This window comes from Cajanus cajan, chromosome 7 (genome assembly GCF_000230855.2).
Source record: "Cajanus cajan strain Asha chromosome 7, NIPB_CcT2T_4, whole genome shotgun sequence".
Taxonomy (NCBI): domain Eukaryota; kingdom Viridiplantae; phylum Streptophyta; class Magnoliopsida; order Fabales; family Fabaceae; genus Cajanus; species Cajanus cajan.
Window position 1 is genome coordinate 49,215,341 of NC_138523.1, and position 10,137 is coordinate 49,225,477.

At 32.0% G+C, this 10,137-nt stretch overlaps 1 protein-coding gene across 9 annotated transcripts; it reads right to left on the reverse strand.

Annotated features, from left to right (window-relative positions):
- Positions 1 to 440: 440 nt before the first annotated feature.
- On the reverse strand, positions 441 to 7,137 carry LOC109789445 (uncharacterized). 9 transcript variants are annotated; one of them, XM_083059955.1, is made up of 11 exons: positions 6,686 to 7,137; positions 6,073 to 6,292; positions 5,104 to 5,374; positions 4,766 to 4,916; positions 3,077 to 3,679; positions 2,365 to 2,500; positions 2,175 to 2,228; positions 1,998 to 2,089; positions 1,330 to 1,565; positions 716 to 877; positions 441 to 628 (listed from the first exon to the last, which is right to left on the reverse strand). In XM_083059955.1, exons 5-11 carry the CDS (start codon positions 3,562 to 3,564, stop codon positions 537 to 539), a joined length of 1,260 nt encoding a protein of 419 aa, XP_082916081.1. In that variant the 5' UTR covers positions 3,565 to 3,679; positions 4,766 to 4,916; positions 5,104 to 5,374; positions 6,073 to 6,292; positions 6,686 to 7,137; the 3' UTR covers positions 441 to 536. The 9 variants fall into 9 exon arrangements, with proteins under 9 accessions (XP_082916081.1, XP_082916085.1, XP_082916083.1 ...); XM_083059959.1 differs by lacking the exon at positions 6,073 to 6,292 and having other exon boundaries at positions 716 to 780; positions 854 to 877; positions 6,686 to 7,133; XM_083059957.1 differs by lacking the exon at positions 6,073 to 6,292 and having other exon boundaries at positions 2,365 to 2,497; positions 6,686 to 7,133.
- Between the last annotated feature and the right edge of the window lie 3,000 nt (positions 7,138 to 10,137).

Below are 10,137 nucleotides of genomic sequence, written 5' to 3' on the forward strand. Positions count from 1 at the left end.
GGTAGGCGGCAATTTAACCTATTATTTTAATATACTCTGTTCTTGATTATACGTTTTTTTTATAAAAAAAATATAATCAATATAATTTTTTAAATTATAAACAAAAAACGCTTAAGATGTTAGAAAAATTCTTAAGAACCCTCAAAGGCAAATCCTCCTAAACATGCTTTTGGCACAAGAAATTAGTTCATACTTTAAATAGTTGATTCAACTTTAAAAATGATTCATAATTCCCTAGAGATATTAAATCATTTATAAAAAATTATATTATTCTTTAAATATATACATTGCTTTTAAATGAAAGTAAAGTGTCCTAGTAGTATTCTGATTACACCCATTGTCATCCTAGACTTGACTGATGAAATGGGTTGAATGAGTACACCAGAAGGTGGATGTTCTAAGCCGCATTATTAGCTCGTGTTTAAACGAACAAGAAAGGCTTGGAGAAGCGGTAGGTTCTATAATTTAATCGGTTTTCATATGTTTAAATGACAAAATGATTATTCCAGTAACTAAATACAAGCAATCGTACACGATTAGCCATCAGTTTGACCGATCAAAGTGCCAACTTGATCTCCACATAATGCTCTTGAAACATTGCCGGGTTCAAGCATGTTGAAGACTACAACTGCAGAGAACGAATAGGTTATAGCATTAGCTGGCTGAAAGAAAATGGGCTTAACACATTGAATGAAAACAGTGACAAAATACCAACCAGGTATGCCATTCTCTTCACAATATGTCAGTGCCATCATATCCATGGACTTAGAAACAACTTCCCTAAAGGAAATGTGATCAAGTGTTACATTATCATTATCGGGATGGCAGTCAAAAACACCATTCACATTAGTACCTTTCAGAACCGCATCAGCATTAACTGGAACAAAAAACATTATTGGAAGACACTCAAAATTCAATCATATTCAAGCATCAAGAAATCTATATAGATGTGACTCGCATCATGTGAGCATGGCTGCTAATATTAGAATTTAGAACACATGATTAGAACTGACAATGGGGTATGCTAAAATTCCATATGGAACAGAACCGATCCAAAAGCAAACTGATCCAAATACAAATTATAAAAGCCAATCCATTTTGAGAAAAAACTAAATTAATTCACTTCATAAAAACAGCTCAATTAACTGAACTGTTCCACTTAAAAAAAGTCTGATCCAATTTTAGACAAAACATACTGAATCACTTTATAAAAAACGGTTCAGTTGGTTCAGTTCGGATTTTGAATAATCCTAAGTGTGAACAAGCCTAACTGACGTAAAAACAAGAAAACTAAAGATAAGATGCTAAAGTGGAAGTGCAATGTCATACGTTCAGAAGCTCTGAGAGCTGCAGCTGTATCTGTCGTAAAAAGTGGATTTCCGGTGCCAGCACCAATGCCACCAAATATGACAACCCTTCCCTTCTCAAGATGTCTAACAGCTCGTTGCCTGCTATATGGTTCAGCAACCTCTGGCATTGAGAATGCACTCTGAACACGTGCTTGAATACCCAACTTCTCCAAAGCAGATTGAAGCAAAATAGAATTCATAACTGTTGCCATCATACTTGTTTTACAGAGAATAACATATCGTCAGGATGCAAATGTAATCAATAATGTGGGGGGAGGAGTGACTATTACTCCATTGATCTATTACTAATTTCAAGTTAACATTAATAAATAAAGAATATGACTCTAGAAAACAAACAAGGAAAGCTGGTTGCACTTCAGATATCACATACTGAACCCATTACATAAATATATATTTACTACTTAGCATAACCTTATTAACAATGAAAAGCTCAAAGTCAAAATCTTTGCCCTACTTTTAATAATCCTACTGTATTTTCCCAAAATATCATCCTATACTTGACATATAGAGCCTCACAAAGTGCAATCATCAATAGAGAAAACTGGCACAATCAGTATAAATAATTTCATAAATAACCAATCAAGGACTACATGTGTTATATACCACCAAAGCACTAAAATCACTTACCCTATTTGGTATGCTGTAGGTCTATCCAGCCCAGTAGCAGACACCCATGTATCTCCACAAAAGAAGTTACGACCACCAACAACAATGGCCACCTATATATAAATTGAGGATTAGGCACTGCTAACATAAACTAGCCTCCAGTTTACAAAAAAGACTATAAAGAAGGAAATCGAATACCTCCACACCAAGGCGGCAAGCTGTTGCCACTTCCCCAGCAATCTGCATTGCCACCTAATGATGGAAGGAAGCAGTTGAATTGCAGTTTCCAGTTAAGTCTCTAAGAGTAGCAAGCACAATCTATTCATTCAAATATCCTCAAAAACCAATATCCATGAATGTTTAATAGAACTAATAACAAAATAGGCACCTTGGGGTCAATGTTCCGGAAGTTTCCAGCCAATGCAGAGCCACTAATTTTAAACAAAACTCTGCGCCATTTTACATTCGATGCTGGTTTCGTCTTTAGGTGGTTTGCCATGACAGCATTGCTAGGTGCATATCTGCTGACAGATTCATCACTAACGGTCAGAAGACCTTCCCAATATCTCTTACATCATGACATATCCCATTAACAACAAACTATTAAAGCCAGCAACAAGAAGCTATCAACAACTAAAAAGCATGTTCTGTCACACCATCATGAACAAGAGACTGAACTATACCAAGTATACTTGTCTTGGTAGGTGGAGTTAGCTGCACATACCAAACAGCAACAGCAACTAGCAAACAAACGACCTACTAAAGAAGAATTATAAGCAAAAATCAAATACAAAACATTCAAAGTGGACAGACAACGCTCACTGGCATCAAAAGCCAAATTTCCAGTAAAACAAAAAACTGAACTATTAATCAGAGCCAAATCAAAACATATTATAACTCCTTTCAAACACTCTTATTAATTGGTTGAAATTTATTAAAAACTACAAATACTGTGATTTTCAATAAATTTCAACCAACAATAAACAAACCTATTCAACGAGTGTATTGCTAGTATTTCTCCAATAAGTTATGTAAATCCACATCACCAATCCATTATACAACATTTACAAACACAATGCACAATCACAACAAACTAATACCCGTTCTTGGTTTGTCTAGCCATAAAAGAGGAATTGGCACCACCACCACCACCACCACTAGCACCAGCCTTGTCATCATCAGAAACAGTTTTAACAGAGAGAGAGTCGCCAACAATAGTTTCAATCTTCTTAAACCAATGCCAGTGACTAGTGGCAATGCCACCACTCCCAATTCTCTGAAGCTCCACCTTATACCTCTTCTTCAGATTATCAATCTTATTCTTACACTGTTCCACGCTCTTCTCATGCTTCCCCTCTCCGCCACCGCCGCACCGCTCCGCCACCGCCCAAGCCACCTCCTCCCAGTCGCGCCCGCGGAGGTTGCCGCGCTTCAGCTCGTTCAACTTCTCCGTGTACGCCTCCAACAGACACGCGATCGCCGTGTCGTTCCATTCCTCTCGGTCCTTCCGGTAGTAGTAGGGAGTGGAGGAGGAGTAAGGGAAGTGGTGGCGCGTGGGCGCGTGGGAGGGAGAGTCTTGAGTGGGCATTAAAGAGGGGTTAGGGTTTGTGACGGAAGATCAGAGACGACGTTATGACGGAGGATGTAACGATTTCCGTCATCAAACGTGCTTCCTTCTTCTTCTTGTGTGTTAACAGATCAAACTGAAACCAAGTTGTTACTCAGGTACAAACCAAAAGACTCAGCCACCACAAAATAGTTTTTTTTTTTTTTTTTTTTTAATTTTATTTGTAAGATATTCATTATTCCTATTATTTAGTTTATCAAAAATTAATTTTTAAATTATTTATATGTCTTTATATATCATTTATATTTTTTATGTATAACTTTATCATATTTGAATTTTAAAATGATAAGTAAACAAAAATAATTATTGATTTTATCAAAATTTACATTTCCACCTAACACTCTTACTTAATATTATTCTCTTTAATAGTTAATTATCAATTATTTTTACTAAGGGTGAAATAATATTATATTTATATTTTTATATCTAATAAAAAAATGGAGAGCAAAAAAAAAAACCTTTTTCTGATTCTATCTCCATCCATCCTATCATTTAGGATATTTATTAATGATGAAAAAAATAAAAAAGAAACACAAAATAGTGTATAACTTATTATAAGTGCAACATTATTCTAAAAAGTAAATAATATTTTTATAACAAATTATACAATGACATTATTTGTGAATTTATCTCTTCATTATTAATAAAGGTAACAAATAAAGTGACATAGAGATATAAACTCAAAAAAAGAATATATACAAATTGTTATACATGTTATTATTATTTTAAGATGATTTTAAAAGAAATATTTTATTTTTATAAATAAGTGTCCATATAATTATGTACTCAATTAGTTTTAGTTAACAAAATCGTTATATTTACTTCTTTTAAAATTAACTTTATTAAAAAGCAAACGTAGAACTCGAAAAAAATACTCTATCAACTAAACAATAAAATTATATTAATTTTAGAAATTAAATTAATTTTATAAAATTAAATTATTTTTAATTGAACAAAGTTAACATCAACTGTTAACAGTATGTTATAATATAAATAATGATATCTTTTTGTGTTAGATTCATATTAAAGTGTATTGTAAACTTGTACTTATACAAGTTCTTAAATATTATCAATTCAATTTAAACTCGATTTTTTTACTAAATTTTACAAAATTAAAATCATCCAAAATCAAATTTATGAGCATTTATTTATAAGCACACACCTAATAAAATGGATAATAATGTCATGGCTAGGACAACATTTAACGACATGGCGAATGATCTTAACACTGCATACTGCACGAGTTTGTGGCTTAGAAAATCATTCCGAAGACGAAACGTTTTTCATCTATCACAAGCCACGACCACCACTTTCTGCGTAAAATAATTAAAAACAAAAAATAAACGTTCAACATAAAACAATGAAAATTTGAATTGCACCACGCCAGTTGAAGAAAAAATGCATTGACAGATTATTTAGATGCTGACTAATGACGTGGCGACAGAGAATTTGATAACAGAAATGAGAAGGAATTCATTTGATACTAAAGAGAATATGTACCAATTCAGCAACTGTTGGTAAAGAAACAGATTTCCATTGCTGTTTAAAGCAAATGAAACAAATTTACATTCATACTGTGAATGTGAGTATTGGACATAGCACTTTATACAGCTATAGAAAATTTCTATTCATCGCCTGAAGATCAATGATTATCATCATTAGAATGACTTCCTTCAGCCCGCTCATCATTGGAAGACCCTCCTCGACCCTTCCTCTCATTCCACCTTGCCCAAATCCATGTTGAAATCATGATCGCTCCTACCGCATAAACCTGAAATCAAATAAAGTATTGTGAGAAAATGCAAATGGACTCGACATTATATTTTAGAAGTATAACAAGACAATGCAGCCTCTTCACGAATATATTGTCTCTGGCCAGCTCATCATGGAATATCCTAATTAGATTATATGAATTCGTTACTCTCACCCCAAAAGTCGTATTAAGATTAAAATTGAAAAGCAATCTTTCAAAATACCTCAGGAATAGCTAACTATACAAGCAAGATTGGTGAAGAATGCCCATTTGTGCAACTCTAGTTAGAGAGGGTGAAAGGAATTTGAAACCAATAACATCTTATTCCAAGACTTTTTGACTGTCTGTCAGCCTTCTTGACAATGTCAAAGAAAGAGATTTAGGGGAATAATAATCTGAGTGCATTTAACTCTTGGAATCCAGGGATATTTAAAATATGTAAATCAGTTGTGATAAGATGACACTATCTAAGGTGGTTTTGATAACAATATCATTAGGTAAAACTGGACTATTTCTTGGGAAATCAGAACAGAATATCAGCTTCTAACAGAAGCTTCTAGTATCATTTCTTAACTACCCTCCTCAAACAAGTAGGTGGTGTAACAACCACTCCAAGTGTTGTCCCTAAGTTTGTTGAACCGAGAGAGTGCAACTTGGTAAGACAGTCAAAGGGCACATAAGTTATAGAAACTGTCTCCAATGTAATGAACATCAACCTCAAAATATTTTGACCTCGCAGGAAGTATCGAATTGGATGCCCGAGACTTTGTCACTAAAATTGTCACACCATAAGAATGATGTCCTTGGTAGACGCAGCAGAATTTCTTGTAGAAGGGACTTGATCCAAGTAACTTGTGAAGCCAGGTCTTTCAATGCCCTGTATTCTTCTTGGGTGGCTGTTTAACGCCATTCTTTATAAGCAAAATTGGTCTTAACCTATACACCCAAATCATATTCAGAACTAATAAAACCTTAATCAGATCAGTCACTATCAATAACTATAAAGTTTCCCGACAATATTCACCAAACCACACTCCGACTAGACAACCACGACGCTTCTTCCGCTTGTGCTTATAATATCATTACGATTGCTAGTTGCGAAAAAATATTTTCACTCTTCATAATTATTTATTTCATACGTTGTAACAAAAGACAAAAATACAGTCGAACCCTCAAGAAATGGGAAACCTCTCAAACCATCCGAGATCATCCAAATTCTAATTCATGAACATGAAAGCGTAAAATCGACCAGAAACCCTAACTTCGTACACAGGAATGCAATCTAGGGTTCACGAAAGGGAAAAAGAAAACCCTAATAGAGGAGAATACCTGCCAAATCACAAAAGGATTGGATGTTTTGGCGGCGGAAGAGTGGTCGGACTCAACCTGCAGAGACGAAGAAGAAACCACCGCACCCTGGCTTTTCGGGAAGCGTACAACGATCGGCTTCGGAGGCTCGTGCTCGGGTTTCGCTGCTTGCGGTTCGGATTTAGGCTTGGGTTTGGGTTTGGGTTTGGGAGGGAGGAAAGGTAGTTGAAAATCGAATTTAGGGAAGAAAGAGAAGAGGTTAGGTAGGGAGTGTTTGGGTGGTTCTTCTTTAGTCACCGCGATTTCAGTGTTTCCAGTCATCGTGTAGCGGCGGAAATATCAAAATTCAAAAGCTGGTTTAAATTGAAACCCTAACGCGTTTATATAGAGAAAATGAAACGAGAATCGTGTGTAGCTTGAGCTTCGGTTACGTCACTCGCTTCCAAGGACGGAGCCAAGGGGGGAGTTACGGGTGCCACGGCCCCCCAACAATTTTAATTTTTTTTTATATTTTTTTTTATATGCTTTTGATACTTTAATTTTCATTTATTATAAATTATATATTATTTATTCTCGGCCCCCCAGTATTGAAATCCTGGCTCCGTCCCTGCTCGCTTCCTCCTTCACTCTATCCATAATCCATGTTACATTACATGCTTGCATTCCAAATACGATTCCACTTTTTTATTTTTTATTTTAAAAAAAGTTGACTTGGCATATAGAGATGCAACACGTGTCACTGATATATTGCACGTACCAACCAATGATGACCATAAACATTTTCCGACAGCGTTGAATGCACGGACCTGCAGAAGCGCGTGAAACAACCTCCAACGAAAGTCTTGCTACATTTCATGACTTCAACGTAAGAAAATATTAAAAAACTGAAGTCGTTTCGCAACTTTAATAAAAAAAAATTAATTAAAAAAACCAAAAGTCATGATCCCGTTACAATTTCTATAGAAAAATAATATATTCAAAGTTTATATCATTTTCAGTTTTACAAAATAAAAATCAATTGAAGTCGTGTATCAATTCCCCCCATTGTAAGAAAAAATAATGAAGTTGTGTTCACTTTTCCAAAAGAAAAATTATAAACAATAATAAAATTCACAATTGTACATGATGAATGAATGTCTTTCATTTTGAAACCCTGTCTTTATGTACTGCTTATCCCAATTAAAGTACTTTTCAAAATCAACCTGTTTTTGGTAAAAAAAAAATTAAAAAAATATCCTTTTAAGATTAAAAAAAAATCCTCCGATTAACTTTTTTCCATTGTCTCCTATTTCTTTAAAATTAATATCTATTTTTTTCCTTTCTGCTATTTATTTCTCTTCTATTTTTGAAAAATACATACCTTTTAGCCAACAAATGTCTTAACACCGTAAATAAAGATACAAGACAACAATAAAAACAGATACAATGCACAGTAAAATATGAAAAAGGAACAAAATGTTAACAACACTTAACTTTTTAATATTTTTCATTATTGTCGAAATTTATAAACTCTAAAGTGTTACCACTAAATTATGATAGACTTATTAAATGAAATATAAGACTTATTAAAAATTTTAATTTTTCCTAAATTTCACTTTATAGTATTAGAAAAAGTATTATAAATATTTTAAAAAGTTAAACGTAAAATAATAAAAATATATGACTTATAGGTTTTTTTTGTGTAAACAAATTATATGAATGGAGTTGTTTTGAAACTTTTTCCCTCTTTAGAAGGGTTAATGTAGATGTTGTTGATCAACACAATGTTATTCAATGTCATGTATTTTTTTCTTTTAAAAAAATTAACTTAAAGAATGACACATAATGCCAAAATAATGTCGTTGAAATCTCATGCATAATTAATATTAGTACATACGACTTCAATGATACACTAATCAACATAACATTATCCAATGTTATGTATTTTTTTCTTTTAAAAAAATCAACTTAAAGAATGACACATGATGCCAAAATAATGTCGTTGGAGTCTCATGCATAATTATTATTAGTACATACGACTCAAATGATGCACTAATAATTTTAATTTTTTTTATAAGTGATGTCGATGTTCCCAATGGAGGACTTGCTTTAATTTTTTTATTAATTATTTTTCCCGAGTCATTGTCCTGAGTAAAGGACAAGATTCATAGTTTTCTTTTTATTTTTTTATTTCAAAGGTGCCATTGCACCCCAATGAGAGATTAATTTTTATTTTTCATGTGTCTTTGTCTTCAACTAGGGGATTGTTTAATTTATATATATTTTATTGTCATATGTATACATATACTATCCACTCACATGTTGAATGTTGCTTGCTTTAGTTATCAAATTTGAATGAGTTATTTTAGTTTGTTTCTTAAAAAAATGTGTTTTATACTTTTTGTTGTTTTTTACAAAGGAAAAATTATAAGTGATCTAAGAGGAATCATATATGAATGTAATACTCCTAAGTTACTTTTAGTTACATGTTTTCTGTGTATAGAGAATTTTATAAAGTATGTCCAATTGAATTATATATTAACATTGAGAGAACTACAAAATATATTTTGCGATGTTTGCATCCACCATAGCTTGTAGACCAAAGTAGTTGTTTAGGTGAAAGTATGTAAGATGATGATTTATCAACTAATTTATTTGATCCATAACATTAATGTTTGTTGAATAATAGTAATATTTTATTTATTATATTAAATTTTATTTTTATTTTTTAAATGTAATTTAAATTAAATAATTATTATAGATCTATTTATAATTTAAATAAAAATAAACTATAAAACTTAAACCCTAAAATTTAAGTAATGTTACTTAATTTTTTTGATGTAATTAATACTTATTAATTAATTAGACTTGTATATATATTAACTTAATTATATATTATTAATTTGGATTTTAATATTTAATAAATTATACTTTACTAATAAATTTTAATTTTAATTAGTTTATTTATTAAATTAAATTAAAAAAAATATTTACAGATTATTTTTAATTTAAAATTTAAATAAAATTATAAAATGTTTTAATGTAAAATATTATTACTTATAAATTAATTACACGTATATACATATTTAGCTAATTTTTTATTAATTACAATTTTAATATTTAACATATTTTATTAGTTTTTTGTGAGTTGACATGCATGAACTTTTTATTTTCATTTTTTTAAAATGTTATTGTAAGTAGGCACACATGTATGGCAATTTCTTTTTGCAAATTGTGTTATTGTGAGTAGCTGCATATACATGTTGCATGTGGTGTTCTTGCATGTAGCGGCACATGTGTTGCTACAAACAACGGCATATGCATTCAGCTCCCTCTTCATTTATGTCATTTTCTTCTCCATTCCCACCTAGCCACTTGTTATTTTTTCCCTCATGATATGTACAATATTTGTGATAAACATGAGAAGGTCTCCATCAATGTCTCATTATCAATAACATGCTTTATACAGCGATGTTAATTAAAGATTCAACATT

Coding starts and splice junctions, on each gene's coding strand:
- LOC109789445 (XM_083059955.1), bottom strand. CDS start 3,564: ATGCCCACTCAAGACTCTCCCTCCCACGCGCCCACGCGCCACCACTTC. Junction 2,229..2,364: donor TCCGGAACATTGACCCCAAG/GTGCCTATTTTG, acceptor TTCCATCATTAG/GTGGCAATGCAGATTGCTGG. Junction 629..715: donor TGAAGAGAATGGCATACCTG/GTTGGTATTTTG, acceptor CGTTCTCTGCAG/TTGTAGTCTTCAACATGCTT.